The sequence below is a fragment of the Hypanus sabinus genome, chromosome 9 (assembly GCF_030144855.1).
Source record: "Hypanus sabinus isolate sHypSab1 chromosome 9, sHypSab1.hap1, whole genome shotgun sequence".
In the NCBI taxonomy this organism is placed as follows: Eukaryota; Metazoa; Chordata; class Chondrichthyes; order Myliobatiformes; family Dasyatidae; genus Hypanus; species Hypanus sabinus.
Genome location: NC_082714.1, coordinates 74,269,717 through 74,290,468, shown reverse-complemented (window position 1 = coordinate 74,290,468; position 20,752 = coordinate 74,269,717). Strand labels below are relative to the sequence as shown.

The window sequence follows — 20,752 nt, the reverse complement described above, 5'->3', positions numbered from 1 at the left end:
ATGAGGGATTAGTTGATCATTTGATTACTAATTTATTTGGTTTGGTATAACATTGTGGGCCAAAGAGCCTGCTCCTGTGTTATACTGTTCTATGTAAATCCAGAATGTCACAAAAGTTGGGTTTTCTCATTGATTTCCACATTATAAGTTATGAGATTTTTATTTTAAAAAAAGATAACATTTTATGAAAACACAATTATCTTACCGCTTGGAAGGTTTCATTGTTAAATAACAAATTGTTGAAATATATTTAAAAAAACTTCTTATTCTAAAAAACTTCCTATTGTCCTCATTAATCTCACCAGCAAACACAAAAATATTCCATGGGTAAAACCAGATAACACTTGGAAAAATATTAAGGCAGATTGCAGTAATTTTGGTCAATAAAAAGAAGGGAATTTATTTTGTACATGTAAAAATTATTGCAGAAAAGCTGCTTGGGTTATTAAAAATAAATTAGTTGCAGGACACATACATCTGCTTAGCAAATATGACCATGTGTATCTCCTGAGCCACATATTATTATAAATTTACATTCAGTGGCCGCTTTATTGGGTGTATCTATACACCTGCTTATTAATACAAATTACTGGATTTCACCTGACGGAACCGGTCTACTGATGATGCCATAGCCACAGCACTCCATATTGTCCTCATACTGTCCTCCCGTACTCCAACATCACCTCCCGTCCAAACCCACCCCTACTCCAATACCACCTCCCGTCCAACCCCACCCCTACTCCAACAACACCTGCTGTCCAACCGCACCCCTACTACAACTTCACCTCCCGTCCAACCCCACCCCTACTCCAACAACACCTGCTGTCCAACCGCACCCCTACTACAACTTCACCTCCCGTCCAACCCCACCCCTACTCCAACCAGACCTGCCGTCCGACCCCACCTCTACTCCAACACCTCCGTCAAATCCACCCCTATTCCAACAGCACCTCCCGTCTAACCCCACTCCTACTCCAACATCACCGCCCGTCCAACCCCACCCCTACTCCAACTGCACCTCCTGTCCAACCCCACCCCTACACCAACATCACATCCCGTCCAATACCACCCCTACTCCAACAGCACCTCCCGTCCAACTCAACCCCTACTCAAACCAGACCTGCAATCTAACGCCACCACTACTCCAACAAGATCTCCGTCATATCCACCCCTACTCCAACAGCACCTCCCGTCCAACCCCACCCATGCACCAACCAGACCTGGCGTCCAACCCCAACTGTACTCCAACAGAACCTCCTGTCCAAACACACCCCTACTCCAACATCAACTCCCGTCCAACCCCACCCCTACTCCAACATCACCTCCGTACAACCAAACCCCTACTCCAGCATCACCTCCGTCCAACCCCACCCCTACTCCAACATCACCTCCCGTCCAACCACACCCCTACTCGAACATCACCTCCGTCCATCCCCACCACTTCTCCAACATCACCTCCGTACAACCACACCCCTACTCAAACCTCCCGTCCAACCCAACCACCTACTCCAACAACACCTCCCGTCTTCTTATGTAGAGAAGGATGTTGGAGAAGAGGGATGTGTATGTTAGAATGCTGTTCCTGGACTACAGTTCAGCATTCAACATCATACTTCCCTCCAGACTTGACAGGAAGCTCAGAGACCTCGGCCTGCACCCCACCTTGTGTAGCTCGATCCTAGACTTCTCATCAGATGGGCTCCCTCACCTCTGCCCCTCAAGACAGATGCCCCCCCCCTCAGGGTTGTGTCCTGAGTCCCTCCTCTACTCCCTTTACACCTATGACTGTGCTGCCACACACAGCTTCAATCTGCTGATCAGATTTGCAGCTGACACAGCTTTCATTGGCCTTATTTCTAGAGGTGATAAGACAGCTTGCAGAGGGGAGGTTAACACTCTGACACAGTGGCGTCAAGGTAACAACCTCTTCCTCAATGTCCAGAACACAAAAGAGCTGATTGTGGATGACAGGCTCACCCCAATCAACATCAATGGGACTGCACTTGAGAGAGTGAGTAGTTTCAAGTTCCTCAGTATACACATCACCGAAGATCTCACCTGGACTGCACACACTAGCCTTGTGGCAAAAAAGGTATAACAGCATCTCTCCCACCTCAGATGACTAAAGAAGTTCAGCATAGGCCCCCATATCCTCAAGTCCTTCTACAGGTGCACCATTGAGAGCATCCTCACTGGCTATAGCACTGCCTGGTAGAGGAACTGCATTAACCTTGAACAATGGGCACTGCAGAGAGTGGAACAGACAGCCCAGTGCATCTGTGGATGTGAACTTCCCTCCACTGAGGACATTTACAGCAGCAGGTGTGTACAAAAGGCCTGGGAGATCATCAGGGACACTAGTCACCCCAACCATAAACTGCTTCAGTTGCTTCTGTCTGGCAAACGGTACCATGGCATTAAAGCCAGGACCAAATGGCTACTGGACAGCTTCTTTCCTCAAGCCATTAAACTTATAAATTCACATGCCTGTACATTGTGACGGAACCACAATGCAAAGAGTTTTACTCCCTCACATTGTAGGATGGATGTAAGTTTTAAATAAATAAATTCAAATTCAATCTAGTCAGACAATCATGTGGCAACAACTCAATGTGCAACAGTACCAGACATGATCAAGATGCTCAGGCCAAACATCAGAATGGGGAAGAAATGTGATCCAAGTGGCTTTGATCATGGAATAATTGTTGGTACCCGAAGAGCTGGTTTGAGTATCTTAGGAACTGCTGATCTCATGGGATTTTCATGTACAATAGTCTCTAGAGTTTACAGAGAATTGTGCAAATAACAAAATACATCTGGTGAGCAGCACTTCAGTGGGTGAAAATGCCTCGTTATTGAGAGACGTCAGAGGAGTATGGCCTGACTGGTTCAAGCTGATAGGAAGGTGACAGTGACTCAAATAACATGTTACAACAGTGGTGTGCAGAAGAGTGTCTCTGAATGCACAACATGTCAAACCTTGAAGTGGATGGGCTAATATTAGCAGAGGACCATAAACATATACAGGAGGTGCATATAAAATGGCCACCAAGTGCATGTCATGAACAAGTTCAGTTCCTTAAGGTATAAAAAGAAGATGGCAGATGCACATCATTAAGTTCTGAACAGTTTTATTAAACTAGCATTGAAAGGATATCAGTATTTTCATGGCCAAGAAGACCAATCAGGGACTGAACAGCATTGAGTTCCACAAGTAAGTGATACAGGTCTGGCATAGTGGCAATCACATGCATCTCCTGTATTATATCATTTAAATCCAACTCCGACTCCATGAACCTACAAAGTAAACAGAAAATAACTGTTAAAATATTTTAGTGGCATGAAGTTTTCAGTAACTGGTTGAATTTTTTGTTTTAGGCAATTATTTTAACAACCAGTTCCATAAGTTTAACCATAATGATCAAAGGAAGGTAAGGCCACTGGCTCTGTGAGAAGAGTTTTGGACAGAAGAACGTGCACAAAGCAAGCTGCAAAGAGTCAAAGGTTCTCTAAATCCAGACCAATACATTGCTCAATTTCCACTACCATTTCACCAATCACATTCTGATTCTGGACACACACTATTTATACAGCACATTGAAAACAGATATAATATTGACGTTATGCATTTGAGAAGCAAACGACTCCATGTAATTAAAGCAATTATAATTATTGATCTCTTTGTACATGAGATAGGAGTGTATTATGCACTGCAGCAATGATGAAGGGAATTCCAAAATGGAATGTGCAGATGGCTGAAGCATTAAAGTGCTGAGTATTATTAGGGGAAAAATACAATAGTCCAGAGCATCAGCCACCCTATTTACCAAACATAGTAAGGCTTAAAATAAACAAGTACTTCTCCATCCTCATGAAAACTGGGTACATATATGACATTAAACAAAAGCCAAAATGTTTTCCTATGTTAGTAACATTTGTCATAATTTCTTGCTTTCAGTCACGTGGACTTTATATTTTGAAGATAGTGGTTTGTAATTTGGAAATATCTTTGAGTTTAATGCCCAGTATGTTGTATTCAAAATTATCTGTGTGGGTGTTTAGAGAGCTGTCTGTGAGCATATGTACAGACATATATTGAAAATTCTGACACACTTAAAGATCAGAATTAAACTGGTGCCTTGCTAGATGCTAGAACTAGGATCAAACAGTACAGTGTTTTCAAACAAGTGGTCTCAAGATAAAAGTATTTTTTGGGTAGTTTTGCCAACTACCCAAAAAATCTCAGCAAACATTAAATCATTGGCACTTAAGAAATTATTAATGGCAAAATACAAACAATTGTGTTTGTAAATTAAGTGAAAAACATAGCTAGGTAAAAAGCATAGTTAGCTGCTGTGGGTAATTCTGCTTGCTGTTATCACCCACAAAAATCACAGAATGATTTCTTTTTGCTGGTGTTCCATCACTGACTGATAAGTCAATTAAAACTGCTGTACCACACAGGTGATATGGAACACAAGCCATCAGTTATCATTATAGACAATCAATAAACAATGCACACACTGTACATTGCACTGTTACTGTTGACAAAGGTCTTGCAGTATAAAACATCAAAGAATATAATGCAAAACCCCACTTTCTTTATCCGTTTAGGTTAAATATTTGAGGTTTGATAAGAAAAGTAAAGCACTTGCTTCTCTGGGTTCTCTGGGAACTTGATACGGAGCTCCTGATTTTTATAGGCCCTTTTTTCAAATGTCAGGATCATCTTCTTCACTGAGCTTTCATCCAAAGGTTCAGCCTGAAGCAAAAGAAACATTGTTAACCACTAAAGAAACATTTGTTTCTCTGCATTTAAAGTCGAGATCATGCTTCAAGTGAAGTCGCTTTTACTGTCATTTCAACCATAACTGCTGGTACAGTACACAGTAAAAACGAAACAACGTTCCTCCAGTACCATGGTGCAACGTGAAACAGCACAAATCTACACTAGGCTACCTGAAACAACACAAAACTACACAAGACTTCAGACCTACACGGGACTACATAAAGTGCATAAAACAGTGCAAGACATTACAATAATTAATAAACAATACAATAGACACAGTAAAGGGCAAAGTACAATAATAAATGATGTAAATGTAAACAATGTTTTAGCAGGAATTGAAAAAGAAATGAGCAAAAATTACAAAGGGAGTGGTGTGGGGGGAGAGGGGGAGAGAGAGGAGGAGGACAGAGAGGGAGGTAGAGAGAGGGGAGGGGGAGGTGGACAGGGAGGGGGAGAGAGAGTGTGTGTGTGTATGTTTTTTGTTTTTTTCATTGGTTTTTTTTATGCATTTTCTACATCACTACAGATAGGAAAAAACCCCAAACCAAAATGAAGAAAATTAATACAGTGCAAAAATTAACATACAATATAATACAAAAAAGATAATCGAGAAAGCACCCAAATTGAAGTCATGTAAAGTTAGTATCCTCCCCAAGCCCCGCAACAAAAAAACTCCAGACCAACCACAACACAATTGAGAGAATATAAATCAGGTCATTCAAACCCCCAAAACTGTAAATACACTTGAAAACAGAAGATAATAATGCCTACTACCAAAAAAAGAGCTGAAAGCAAGGGACTGAAAAAAAAACCTTAATTAAGAGGAAGGTTATGAAAGCACTCAATAAAAGGTCCCCAGACCTTATGGAACTTTATATCCGAATTAAGAACAGAATAATGAATTTTTTCAAGGTCTAAGCAGGACATAATATCATTAAGGCATTGAGCATGCGTGGGTGGGGCAACATCTCTCCATCTAAGGAGGATTAAACGTCTAGCCAGGAGAGAAGCAAAAGATAATATTCAACACTTAGTCGAACTCAAACGTATATCTGTCTCACCCAAAAAAACCAAACAAAGCAATTAAAGGGTTAGGTTCTAAGTGGTGATTCAGAATATAGGATAAAGTTATGAAGACATCTTTCCAAAATTTTTCTAAGCTAGGACAGGACCAGTACATATGAATAAGAGAGGCCTCGCCCCTTTGCATTTATCACAAAGAGGACTAATATTAGGGTAAAATCGAGATAATTTAGATTTAGACATATGGACTCTATGAACAATCTTAAACCGTAAAAGGCAATGGCGAGCACAAAGACAGGTTGAATTAACCGATTTGAGAATCGAGTCCCAAGTCTCATCAGATAAAGAGATATTTCAATCATGCTCCTAAGCCATTCTAATTTTATCCACAGGGGCACACCGTAAGAATGCTAATTTATCACAAATAAATGATATTAAACCTTTACCCAGTGGATTAATAGAAAGAAATAAATCCATAACATTTTTCTCAGGCATTTCAGGGAAGTTAGGAATTAAAGGATTAATAAAGTGTCTAATTTGGAGATATCTAAAAAAAATGGGCATTAGGCAGATTGAACTTAGCAGAGAGCTGTTGAAAAGATGCGAAGCGATTATCAGTAAAAAGATCTTCAAAATGTCTAATGCCCTTCCTATACTAATCATGGAATGTTGAATCATACATAGTAGGTAAAAAAAGGTGATTATGTAAGATAGGACTAGAAGAGGAAAAACCATAGAAACCATAAAATTTCCTAAACTGAGCCCATATTCACAAAGTGTGTCTAACAAGAGGATTAACAATTAATCTAGACAAACTACTAAGGAGTACAGAGCCAAGAAGTGCAGAAATAGATAAATCTTTAGTGGAGCTCAACTCCATTGCCACCCAATTAGGGCACTCGGATTGGCTATGGAAAAAAGACCAAAAGGTAGCACAACGTATATTGGCTGCCCAATAATATAAACGAAAATTAGGTAAGGCCATGCCACCCTCTTTTTTAGATTTTTGGAGATAAACTTTATTAATTCTGGAACGCTTACTCTTCCACAGATAAGACAAAATAATAGAGTCTAAGGAATCAAAACAAGTTTTAGGAATAAAAATTGGGATTGATTGAAATAAATATAAAAATTTAGGGAGAACATACATTTTAACAACATTAATACGACCTACCAAATACATAGATAGAGGTGACCATTGTGACAGACTCCGTTTTGTAGTATATAAAAGATTGGCAAAATTTTCACGAAAAAGATCTTTAAACTTCCTTGTAACTGTAATCCCAAGATAAGTAAATTGATTATGAACTACTTAAAAGGGAGGTCACGACATACTAATTCTTGTGCTTCTTTATTAATTGGGAAAAGTTCACTCTTATGTAAGTTAAGTTTATAGCCAGAAAACTGGCTAAACTGATCAAGAAGTGAGAACATTGTAGGTAAGGATGTAGACGGATTTGAAAGAAAAAGTAATAAGTCATCAGCATAAAGAGAAACTTTATACTCAACACCCCCCCTCCAAATCCCGGTCAATTCAGGACAGCTTCGATATGCTATCGCCAAAGGTTCTATAGCCAAATCAAAGAGAAAGGGACTTAAAGGGCATCTTTGACGGGTGCCACATTTGAGGTTAAATAACTGGGATTTCTGAAAATTAGTCAAAACAGAGGCAATAGGACACAGATACAGCAATTTGATCCAAGAGATAAAACTTTGACCGAAGTCAATTTTTTCTAAAACTGCAAAAAGGTAGTTCCACTCTATATGATCAAGTGCTTTCTCTGCATCGAGGGAAATAACACATTCAGGAATCCCAGTTGAAGGTATGTGTGTTTGTATGTGTTGGTGTCAGACTAGACTCTGGTAGTTGAGGAGTCTAATGGCTTGAGGGAAGAAACTGTTACACAGTCTGGTCATGAGTCACAGTCAAAGCTTGTGCTCTTTTACATTGGACCATTTAGGAATACACACCCACACTCTTCCAACAGATGCCAACAAGTTGCCACAGACAGCCTAGGTGGCACACTGTGTGTTGCATTTTTATCCTCAATTGTTAGAACTTAGTAGAATAATCTAGGCAAGTCAAGAGTGCTTCATTACATTTCAAACTTGTGCCTCATAAATGTGCAGAATTTGGGGTGTCAGGTAGGTCACCCAGCAACTGAATGGCTCTTGTAGCTGCAATGTTTATTTCAGCTGAACTTCTGGTCACCAGGACGTTGATGGACGGGTACACAACTATGGTAATTCCATTAATTTCAAGAATAGATGTCATCTTGTTGGAGAGGGATACCTTTGTAGTATGAATCACTCTTCCAAGTGACCAAATCTTAAAGGACATCACTGATTCTTCAAAGCTCGTTCAAATTCTAGAGCAATCTCAGAGCAATAAATTCCAGAGGTTTAAAACAAAAAGCAGCTCCAATTCATCTCTGCAAGAATGATTAAAGGGACACGATATTGGTCTTGGCAGTAAAGTATATCATTTCAATATAAATAAGAATGACAGGACAGATCAGTTTTCATATTCAGGAGAATGATGGAAACTTGAATTGCATAACATATGAAGTTTTCTGGGTAACACACACAAAATGCTGGAGGAACTCAGCAGGCCAGGAAGCATTCTGGGAATCAACTGAAATTTTCAAGACTAAGATAGTAAGGCTTTTAATGGATAATGGTGTCAGATAAAATAATAAAGAGTTAAAAATTCAAATTTCAAAGTAAATTTATTATCAAAATACGTAACCATATACAACTCTCCTCCAAGAGGACCACAGTCTGACATGGTTTGGAAGCTTGCATGCTTCAATGACCCAGAGTTTGGCTCTTGGTAGGATCACCAATGAAAAACAAGTCAAAGGGTTGAGGCCAGACTAAGAGTGGTCCACTGTTCCTCCAGGTTTTGGGGTTCAGCTCAGGGCCAACAACCCTGAAGGTAAACAGAAACAGCAATGAAGAATCCTTCTACATCTGAGTAGCCAAGGACAGACAGAGATGAAGGACCTTCATTGATGCACTAAACACAATTAGCATAACATACAATATGTAATATACAACCCTGAGATTCATTTTTTGTGGGCATACTTAGTAGATCCAAGAAATAATCAAATCATGAAAGACCACACCCAACAGGTTGGGCAAACAACCAATGTGCAAAAGACAACAAAAGGAAAAATAATAATAAATATATAAGCAACAAATACCAAGAACATGAGATGAAGAGTCCTTGAAAGTGGGTCTATAGATTGGGGGAACAGTTCAGTGATGAAGCAAGTGAAGTTGAGTGAATTTATCTCCACTGGTTCTACAGCCTGATGGTTGAGGGGTAATAACTGTTTTTGAACATGGTGGGCAAGGTTCTGAGGCTCCTGTACCTTCTTCCTGATGACAGCAGTGAGAAAAGAGCATGGTCTTGGTGGTGGCGGTCTTTGATGAGGGGTGCTATTTTCCTGCGACAGCACTTCCTGTATTATGCTCACTGGTGGGAGGGGTTTACCCATTGTTGACCTTGTCGTATCCACTACTTTTTGTAGGGTTTTCTATTCAAGGGCATTGGTGTTTCCATACCATGCTGTGATGCAACCAGTCGATACACTCTCCACTACACATCTATAATAGTTTGTCATGGTTTTCAATGTCATGCTGAATCTTCGTAAACTTCTGAGGAAGCAGAGGCTCTGCTATGCTTTCTTCGTAACAGCACTTAGATGCTGGGCAGATCCTCTAAAATGGTAACACAGAGGAATTTAAAGTTGCTGTGACCCTCTCCTGATTCCCCCGGTGAGGACTGGTTCATGAATGTCTGGTTTCCTTCTCCTGAAGACAACAAGCAGATCTTGATTTAATTTTATCTAGTAAAATAGCAGATGTGTCTTTGGGTCAGAGCAACTTTCTGTTCCTATGAAAATTAAATATAAACCAATTTCCAAATTTTCCTTTTTAAGTTTCAAATGCAAAGTACCAGAGAAAACAGGGAAACAAAAATGAACCAGTAATTATAATGTAGCAATGTAACAGAAATGTGGCAGCAATGCAGCTAGAAATGCCAATTAAAAATAATTGAGAATAAAACATCCAGGAGAGAGAAAGAAACAACCAAATTAGAGGAAGTATCAAGCCAGTATAACAGGTGGTTAAATAGATGGGCAATTATTTCTTACAATCCACTTCTCATAAAATAGAGTTTCCAACTATGGAAACTAATAACTTACAATCTCTGATCCAATTTCTTTCTATACGCACCTGATTAAATTCTGAAACTATCTATTACATCAATCTGTATGCCAGGGGTGGGCGAGTATCAGGAAGCAGCAGGGAAAAGTGCTTGGCAAACTCAAAGGTCTTAAGGTGGATAAGTCACTTGGACGAGATGGACTACGTGCCAGCATCCTGAGAGAGGCTGCTGAAGAGATAACGAATGAATTGGTCATGATCTTTCAAGAGTGGTCCCAGAGGACCAGAAGATTGCAAATGTCACACCACTCTTTAAGAATGGAAGAAGACAAAAGACAATCTCAGTGGTTGGTTAAGTGTTTATAAAGGACGAGGTTTCGAGGTAATTGGAGACTAATGGTTAAGTCAGCCAAAGTCAGCATGGTTTCTGTAAAAGGAAATCTTGCCTGACAAATCCGTTAAAATTCTTCCAAGAATTAACAAGAAGGGTGGACAAATGAAAGGTAGTGAATGTCATTTACTTAGACTTTCAGAAGGTATTTGATAAGGTGCCACACAAGGTTGCTTAACAAGATAAAATCCTGTGGTGTTTCAGGAAATATACCAGCATGGATAGAGGAATGGCTGACAGGCAGGAGGCAGCAAGTGGGAATAAAGGGGGCCTTTTCTGATTGGTTGCCAATGACTAGCAGTGATCCTCAGGGGTCAATATTGGGACTGCTACTTTTCACAGTGATGGTCAATTCATGGCTTTGTGGCAAAGTTTGCAGATACTACAAAGATAGGAAGGGATAGGTAGTCCTGAGGAAGCAATTGGAGCAGCACTTAGACAAATGGGCAAAAAAGTGGCAGATGGAATTCAGTCAACACACACAAAATGCTGGTGGAACACAGCAGGCCAGGCAGCATCTATAAGGAGAAGCACTGTCGATGTTTCGGGCCGAGACCCTTCGTCAGGACTAACTGAAAGGAAAGGTATTAAGAGATTTTAAAGTAGTGGAGGGAGGGGGAAATGTGAAATGATAGGAGAAGACCGGAGGGGGTGGGATGAAGCTAAGAGCTGGAAAGATGATTGGCGAAAGTGATACAGAGCTGGAGAAGGGAAAGGATCATGGGACGGGAGGCCTCGGGAGAAAGAAAGTGGGGGGGGGGGAGCACCAGAGGGAGATGGAGAACAGGCAGAGTGATGGGCAGAGAGAGAGAAAAAAAACAAACAACTAAATATGTCAGGGATGGGGTAAGCAGGGGAGGAGGGGCATTAACAGAAGTTAGAGAAGTCAATGTTAATGCCATCAGGTTGGAGGCTACCCAGCCAGTATATAAGGTGTTGTTCCTCCAACCTGAGTGTGGCTTCATCTTGACAGTAGAGGAGGCCATGGATAGACATATCAGAATGGGAATGGGATGTGGAATTAAAATGTGTGGCCACTGGGAGATCCTGCTTTCTCTAGCGGACTGAGCGTAGGTGTTCAGCGAAACATTCTCCCAGTCCCGTGTTTGCAGGTGGAATTCAGTGTTGGGTAATATATGATAATGCATTTTGGTAAACAGAGAAACCTAGAAAATCTACAGCACAATACAGGCCCTTCGGCCCACAAAGTTGTGCTGAACATGTCCCTACCTGAGAAATTACTAGGCTTACCCATAGCCCTCTATTTTTCTAAGCTCCATGTACCTATCCAAAAGACTCTCAAAAGACCCTATCGTACCCGCCTCCTCCACTGTTGCCAGCAGCCCATTCCACGCACTCACCACTCTTTGAATAAAAAACTTACCCCTGACATCGCCTTTGTACCTACTCCCCAGCACCTTAAACCTGTGTCCTCTTGTGGCAACCATTTCATCCCTGGGAAAAAGCCTCTGACTATCCACACAAACAATGCCTCTCATCATCTTAGATATCTCTATCAGGTCACCTCTCATCCTCTGTTACTCCAAGGAGAAAAGGCCAAGTTCACTCAACCTATTCTCATAAGGCATGCTCCCCAATCCAGACAACATCCTTGTAAATCTTCTCTGCACCCTTTCTATGGCTTCCACATCCTTCCTGCAGTGAGGCGACCAGAACTGAGCACAGTACTGCAAGTGGGGTCTGACCAGGGTCCTATATAGCTGCAACATTACTTCTCAGCTCCTAAATTCAATTCCACGATTGATGAAGGCCAATACACCGTATTCCTTCTTAACCACTGAGTCAACCTGCGCAGCTGTTTGATCGTCCTATGGACTTGGACCCCAAGATCCCTCTGATCCTCCACACTGCCAAGAGTCTTACCATTAATACTATATTCTGCCATCATATTTGACCTACCAAAATGAACCACCTCACACCTATCTGGGTTGAACTCCACCTGCCACTTCTCAGCCCAGTTTTGCATCCTATCAATGTCCTGCTGTAACCTCTGACAGCCCTCCACACTATCCACAACACCTCCAACCTTAGTGTCATCAACAAACTTACAAACCCATCCCTCCATTTCCTCATCCAGGTCATTTATAAAAATCACGAAGAGTAAGGGTCCCAGAACAGATTGCTGAGGCACACCACTGGTCACCGACCTCCATGCAGAATATGACCTGTCGACAACCACTCTTTGCCTTCTGTGGGCAAGCCAGTTCTAGATCCACAAAGCAATGTCCCCTTGGATCCCATGGGGTACCTTATCAAATGCCTTGCTGAAATCAATATACACTACATCGACTACTCTTCCTTCATCAATGTGTTTAGTCACATCCTCAAAAAATTCAATCAGGCTCGTAAGGCAAGAATTGCCCGACAAAGCCATGCTGACTATTCCTAATCATATTATACCTCTCCAAATGTTTATAAATCTTGCCTCTCAGGATCTTCTCCATCAACTTGCCAACCGCTGAGGTAAGACTCGCTGGTATATAATTTCCCGGGCTATCTCAACTCCCTTTCTTGAATAAAGGAACAACACTCGCAACCCTCCAGTCCTCTGGAACCTCTCCAGTCCCATGGATGATGCAAATATCATCGTCAGAGGCTCAACAATCTCCTCCCTCGCCTCCCACAATAGCCTGGTGTACATCTCATCCGGTCCCGGCGACTTATCCAACTTGATGCTTTCCAAAAGCTCCAGCACATCCTGTTTCTTAATATCTACATATCCACAAGCTTTTCAGTCTACTTTAAGTCATCACTACTATCACCTAGATCCTTTTCCATAGTGAATACATAGTATTCATTAAGTACCTCTGCTATTTCCTCCGGTTCCATACACACTTTCCCACTGTCACAGTTGATACGTCTTATCCTTTTCACATACTTGCAGAATGCCTTGGGGTTTTCCTTGATCCTGCCCACCAAGGCCTTCTCATAGCCCCTTCTGGCTCTCCTAATTTCCTTTTTAAGCTCCTTCCTGTCAGCCTTATAACCTTCTAGGATTAAAAGGAACAGTAGTGCAGACTATTATCTAAATGGGAGAAAATTCAAATAACAGAGGTGCAAAAGGACTTAGGAGTCCTCATGCAAGACTCCCAGAAGGTTAATTCACATGTTGAGTCTGTGGTAAAGAAAGCAAATGCAATATTTGCATTTATTTCAAGTTGAATAGAATATAAAAACAAGGACATAACGCTGAAGTTTTATAAGACACTAGTCAGCCCGCATTTGGAGTTTTGGGTCAGTGAGCAGTTTTGAGTCCCATATTTCAGACAGAATGTATTATCATCGGAGAGAGTCCAGAGGAGGTTCACGAGGATGATTCACGAAATGAATGGGTTAACATAAGAGAAGCGTTTGGCAGCTTTCAGCCTGTACTCACTGGACAATTAGGGGTGGGGAGCAACGGAATCTCATTGAAACCTACCAAATCTTGAAAGGACTAGATAAGGTGGAAATGGAGAGGATTTTTTCTCTGCTAGGGGTATCCAGAACTGGAGACCTCAAAATTGAGGGATTACCTTTTAGAGCAGACGTAAGTAGTATTCTTTTAGCCAGAGAGTGGTGAATCCGTGGAATACTCTGCCACAGGCTAAGTCCGTGAATATATTTAAAGCGGAAGTTGATAGATTCTTGATTGGTTGGGGCATCAGAGTGTGTATGGGTTTGAATGGAATCTAGGATCAGCTATAATGAAATGGCGGAGAAGACTCGATAAGTTGAATGCCCTCATTCTGCTGCTATGTTTTACGGGTCCTTGCCCTGCTATCAACTAAACAGCCAACCTTTCCAACCCCTTCCTATAATTAATCCTAAGTGACATCACCAAATATATACTGTAGAACAGGAGAACACAGCCTTTCATAAATACAAGAGATTCTGCAGAAGCTTGAAATCCAGAGCAACACACAAAAAATGCTGGAGGAACTCAGCTTCTACGGATGAGAATAGACATTCAATGTTTTGGGGGTGAGACCTTTCACTAGGAAAACCTTTGACTGAGGCAGAGATACTTGAAGAATAATAAGTGAAAGACCCATAAGCGGACAAAGGCAAAGGGGAGAAAAAAAAAGCATTAAGTGTGGAACCAACTGAAAGCCATCACCTAATTTGCCTTCCCTGAGTAGTGGGGAGGCTGTAGAGGGTCGTGAGTTTAGTTGGCTCTATCTTGGGTACTAGACTACAAAGTACCCAGGACATCTTCAAGGTCTAGGAAAGGCAGCGTCCATTATCCAGGACCTCAGCCCCCAGGGCATGCTCTTTTCTCATTGTTATCATCAGGTAGGAGGTACAGAAGCCTGAGACACACACTCAGCAATTCAGGAACAGCTTCTTCCCCTCTGCCCTCCAATTCCTAAATGGACATTGATCCCATGAACACTACATCACTTTTTTAATATATATTATTTCTGTTTTTGCACAATTTTAATCTATTCATTGTATGTATACTGTAATTGATTGATTTATCATTATTTCTTCTTCTTCTTCTACATTATGTATTGCATTGAACTGCTGCTGCTAAGTTAACATATTTCAATAACACATGCCAGTGATAATAAACCTGATTCTTATAATTCCTGATATTTGGGAAACTGTTCACATTCTCCATGGTCACGTACACATACGAATCAGAATTTGGGAGCATATCACTTGACCCTTGAGTTCTGTTTCCTAATTCAATGAGATCAAGGATGATCTGATTATAACGACAACTATGAATTCCCAATTACCCACAATTAGCTTACACCAATTTAGCAAGCATCAACCCAACTCTGTTTCGCACAGTAACATCCCAGGTTATTTTGACAGCTCAGCATCAGTATGCAATCAACACTGTAGCTGTTCATTCTCTTGGAAGAAGAGGAGATTCCTATGATGGACTGGCTTCAATCAATTTCTGGCACATAATGCCACAGCCCAGCTGTAAAGAATGGATTTCCTGGTTGCATGAGACCCTGGACAAATCTTGCTTATTAACAGGTGACCTCCCTGGAGACTGGACACACAAGGCAACCCAGACTACACCATAACTTCAACACAAGCATACATTGTGACTCACTGTTATCCTCATGCAACTTCCTTTAGCTTCTATCCAGTAATCAACTCTCAGATTATTCCGGGCAAGACTCCACCCTGATGCCAAAGTGTCTAAGCCTAAGGAATTATTATTTGCTCCTGGAGATTAGGTTAGGAGAGGTGTACATGACGCTAAGAAGAAAGTTGTTCATTGGCAGGACCTTACATTTCAAATGAGAAAATAAAGTTGCCTTTAAGTGACATTCTTCTTCAATAACCACATAAAGTTACTACTTCACAGCTTTTCAATTCTTGAGGAGCACAGGCCTCATCCCAAGTGATAGAGACAAGAATTCTACTTGGATCAGCTGGGAACTACACATAGAAACTAAGAAATGGGATGCTCTCCACTTCTGCCTTTGGGGCAATTGCTATCTAGCTCAGTCACTGTGTGATCAGACTGACAGTGAGCCCTTACAAAGAAGTGAAAGTAATGTCCTCGAGGTTCTCCATAACTTTAAGCTATTGGATACCTTCGTTCTCTTTGTCATTTCCTAAAGTTAGTCTGGTTGGCAATCCTTGAGCACTGTTACGTATTCAGGCAACAATAAATATATGAGTTCGGCAAGGGTTTCTATAACAAACAACACGTTTATTAAACACTGAAAACAAACCCCCCCAAAAGTAAACAAACACTAACGTAACCGGAAATCAGCTGCTGTGCGGCAGCTCAAACAGTTCTTAAAGCGATGCAGCTCAAACAGTTCTTAAAACGATGTTGCAAAAACTGTTCTTTAAAGTAGTATTGCAACAAGTTCGAAATGCTCACGGTCCATTTAAAAGGAGAGACTTTATAAGACGATTTAAATGCTCTTTCACGTCGTTTTGGTTCGAACCCCGACGTCAAACTTCCCACGAAGAATTTACGAAACGAAACGAAACAGCTTAAAGGCACTGACCTTTCCTTTATCACACTGTCCTCAATCTTTATTAACATGAGAACAGTCCACGAATTCCTTTCAAATAAGGATTAAATAAGGTCGAACCCGTTTCACCGTCGAAAATAGATTCTCCTCGGTCTCTAATTCCCGAACTCCGATCTTCACTCTCCACTGACTCTCAAACTAGCAGTATTGTAAAGAACCTGCTGGCAATGACCTTTTAAACTTTAGGCATTAGATAAAACTTCATCTTTCAACTAAACTGCATCATCACATTAAATCACACAGTGGCATGAAGTCAACTTGGCAAATCCAGCCACGAACTGCTCCTCCTCTCAGGGTGGGGTCTTCCTTTTATAACCTGTAAAAAAAACCTGTTACATGATCTCTACTGGCGGGAAAATGACTTCACTCCACCATCACAAGACCATTACCTCAAGTCCAGTATAGCTTCAACCCCAGTCACGTGACAAGCGCACCACTGTCATGTGTCACAAGTACGTAACAGCACACACTGAATATTTCAAAGAGTATTCTCACCAGCTTTAAATAATTCCTTCCTAATGCCTAGCCCAGGGGTCAGCAACCTTTATCACTGAAAGAGCCATTTGGACCCGTTTCCCACAGAAAAGAAAACACTGGGAGCCACAAAACGCATTTGACATATAAAATGAAATAACACTGCATACAATGTTTTTTTTTGCCTTTATGCTATGTATAAACAAACTATAATGTGTTGCATTTATGAAATCGATGAACTCCTGCAGAGAAAACAAAATTACATTTCTGCATGCAACAATAACTTTTTGAACTCCGAACAAAAGACGATGGGTTGTAGGTTACTTTTAAGTAAAATACTCAATGTCTATTTGAGTCCTTCTTGTATTTATGAAAAATGCCGAACTTAAATTGTCCGCCAGCAGCAAACCAAAAATAACGTCAGCCAGCTGTCAACCTAAAAAATAAAAGTACTATTTCACTGAACAATGAAAAAAATTGAATATACGTAAAATAATAGGCAATTAAAATATTTATCATACTTGGTTAATGGGATTTCTGCTCCTGGACCTCAGCGCACAGCGTCTGCACATCAGGGCTGGACGACGTCACCTTCATCTTTACACAGGATCGCAAGCTGTCATCTGTGAGGCGTGTGCGATGTTTGTTTTTAATAAAGTTCATGTTGGAGAACATCTGCTCACATGCATATGTGGATCCAAAGATCGACAGGACTCCAAGCGCATACTTTTTAATGTTTACATAAATGTCGGGGATAGCATTCTATGTTTCGAACACAAGTTTGTCCGGTTTGGGGAGGTTTTCAATATCACTCCATTTGTGATTCTGATGGGCAACATCTTCAAGGTCTGCTGTTAAGCGTCTAAACTTGGACACCCATATGTCTTTGTCGGCTATGTCGGCCAGTTCCATGTCAAGATCAGGTTGACTCACACCTGCCAATGCAGTCGTATTCAGTGGGGATGGATCGATGCTTAGGGAAGTGACCGGGAATGATAATATGTTTTTTTCCTCTCTGAACTCACAGAAGCGTTTCCCAAACGATGTTTGCATTGCGATGATTGCAGAATGTAAATACTCCGAATTTATCATGTCGTGAGCTTGTTTGAACTCTCTCAAATTGGGGAAGTGAGACAATGTGCCTTTCTGTAAATCTCTGGCAAGAACTGTCAACTTGCGCTCGAATGCCAAAACATCCTCCAACATGTGCAGGGCTGTGCGTCCTTTCCCCTGAAGAGCTGTGTTCAGCGTGTTCAGGTGCGCTGTCATGTCTACCATGACGTGTAGCTTTTACAGCCACTCTGGCTGTTCCAGCTCAGGAAAGGTGAGCCCTTTGCTGCCCAGGAAAGTTTTCACTTCTTCCAGACACGCGACAAAGCGTTTCAGCACCTCCCCTCTTGACAGCCACCGGACTTTGTTGTGCAGCAGGAGATCAGAATATGCGCTTTCCAGCTCGTCCAGTAACAAACGGAATTGATGGTGATTTAAACTTTTTGCCATTATTTTATTGACAATCTGAATGACAACATCCATTACTTCTGTGCATTCCGGTGGAAATGTTTGAGCGCACAGTGCCTCTTGGTGCAAGATGCAGTGAAAAGTCAGCAGCTTTCTGTCCAGCGACTTCTGCAGTAAAGCCACAAATCCCTTGTGCACTCCTGTCATACTTGGTGCCCCATCAGTAGCTACTGACACCAGATAGGTTTATTACTTTGGCTCTTAAACAATTCAAGACAGCCTCACAGATGTCCTCCCCCCATGTTTGGCCTTTTAGAGGTATCAACTCAATCATTTCTTCCTGTGGCCCGGCAGAGTTTACATACCGGCAGAACAGCGCTATTTGTTCAATATCACCTTTGTCTTTAGACTCATCCACTTCTTGAAATGATTTTTGCTCAGATCAACCTTCCGCATCAGTTCCAAAACGGCTTTTTTTCTCACATCTCCATCTGGATATTTTTGAGCAAAGGCTGCGTGTTTATTCTGGAAATGTCTTGCGACTTTTGACTTTTTGTTGTTTGCTAGTTTCTCATTGCATATTAAGCATACCAGTAAACCAGTCTCGTCAGCAGTGAAAGCAAATGAATCTGCCCACGTATCATTAAACATTCTGTTTTCTTCAGTCACTTTTCTTTTTTTTTTAGAATTTTCCATAGTTAGCCTACCTTGGATCGAAAAATTAAAGAAATCGCACACTGGCGGGTGTCAGGCATTGGCAGTGGTGACGTATATTAATAGCGACAAAAAACACATTTTATTTAGATTGTACAAGATCACCATGATCTTCACATTTAGAATTACATTTCAAAAACTAACAAACTAACATAAAATACATTTTAATTAAATATTCATCATTTATTTTCCAAAGCCACAGGGAGCCGCAGCACAGAGATGAAAGAGTCGCATGCGGCTCCGGAGCCGCGGGTTGCCGACCCCTGGCCTAGCCCAACAGGAAATCATCAGCATGGAATTACTCCCTCTAGACGGCAGATGCCTCCTGGTTGACTGCAAACAACTAGCACTTGGAAGCTTTTCCCTTTATATATCTTCCATTTCTTTAAATTCTCTTATCTCTTTTGGCCCCTCTTGCAGTGCCAATATCCGGCATTTGGATGCATTGAGGCATTGTGCTCTCCTTCATTTTCATCTTCCTTCACCTCCATTGCCTTCTTATTTTAGAAATACAGTAAAAGATCCTTCTGGCCCAACAACCCCATGCCACCCAGTTACACCATGCGCCTAACTAATCCACTAACCTGTATGTTTTTGGAATGTGAGAGAAAACCGGGGCTTCCGAAGGGAATTCACGCGGTAAATTTACAAACTCTTTACAGACTGCAGCAGGAACTGAGCCTGGGTCACAAGCTATAATCATAAAAGGAAGACAAACTGAGGATTTCTTCTTGTATTTTGCAAAGAGCATTTCTTTACCAAAGAAGATGGTGCACAATTAATGTAATCTCTATAAAGAATTTAAGGTTTTAAAAAAAAGTAGGAACAAGTGATAAACAAGCTTTCTGTCAATATCCTAATTAATTAGACAACCAATGTCAAGTCATTAACTGATATTACACAGCTAATTTAGAATCGTGAAACCTGGGAATAAAAGCTGTGGGCTCCGCTAAATTACAGTATGTAGCAACAAAGTGTGAACTTTGGTGAGCCAAAGAAAAGTGCAGCTATACACTTAAAAGAAAGCACTCCAGCATTCATTTTTGGTTCGGTGATGAAGTGTCTGAAATTATTTGAGTAGTGAGACTGCAGAGGTCTTTCCACCATTTTAAAGGTGCTTATAATAATAATTCATGACATACACACAGTATCACTTTATTAGGCACTTCCTGTACATTAGCTCATTAAAACAAATATCTAACCAGCCAATCATGTGGCAGCAACTCAACGCATAAAAGCATGCAGACATGGTCAAGAAGATCAGTTGTTTTCAAACCAAACATCAGAATGGGGAAGAAATGAGATCGAAGTGAACTTGAACATGCAATGATTGCTGGTGCCACACAGGGTGGTTTGGGTATCTCACAAGCTGAACTCCTATGATTTTCACACACGATAATCTCTAAAATTCATGAAGAATGGTGCACAGGCCAAAAAATTCCAGTGAGAGGCAGTTCTGTGGGCAAAAACACCTTGATAATGAGAGAGGTCAGAGAACAATGCACTATTTAAGTATTAAAGTGAACTTGTCAAGGCTTATGGCGTGTCACAGTTGAAGCACTTGGGAGCTGATGGAACCACTGAAATCCACGGATTGAGGAATAGATGAACAGCAGTCATATTTAGTAGGTACCAATGACATGGGTAGGACAAGTGATGAGGTTCTGCATAGGGAGTTAGATGTTAGGTTAAAGGGCAGGGCCTCCAGGG

The 20,752-nt window shown here is 41.1% G+C and overlaps 1 protein-coding gene across 1 annotated transcript in view; it reads right to left on the bottom strand.

Moving 5' to 3' along the window:
- Positions 1–20,752, bottom strand: part of ctnnbl1 (catenin, beta like 1) — a 293,894-nt gene that overhangs the window by 235,938 nt on the left and 37,204 nt on the right. Inside the window, exons 3-4 of the mRNA XM_059979909.1 lie at positions 4,656–4,762; positions 3,158–3,297 (exon numbers count right to left, since the gene is read on the bottom strand). Of these exons, the coding sequence (XP_059835892.1) occupies positions 3,158–3,297; positions 4,656–4,762 (247 nt within the window). The remainder of the gene's footprint in view (positions 1–3,157; positions 3,298–4,655; positions 4,763–20,752) is intronic.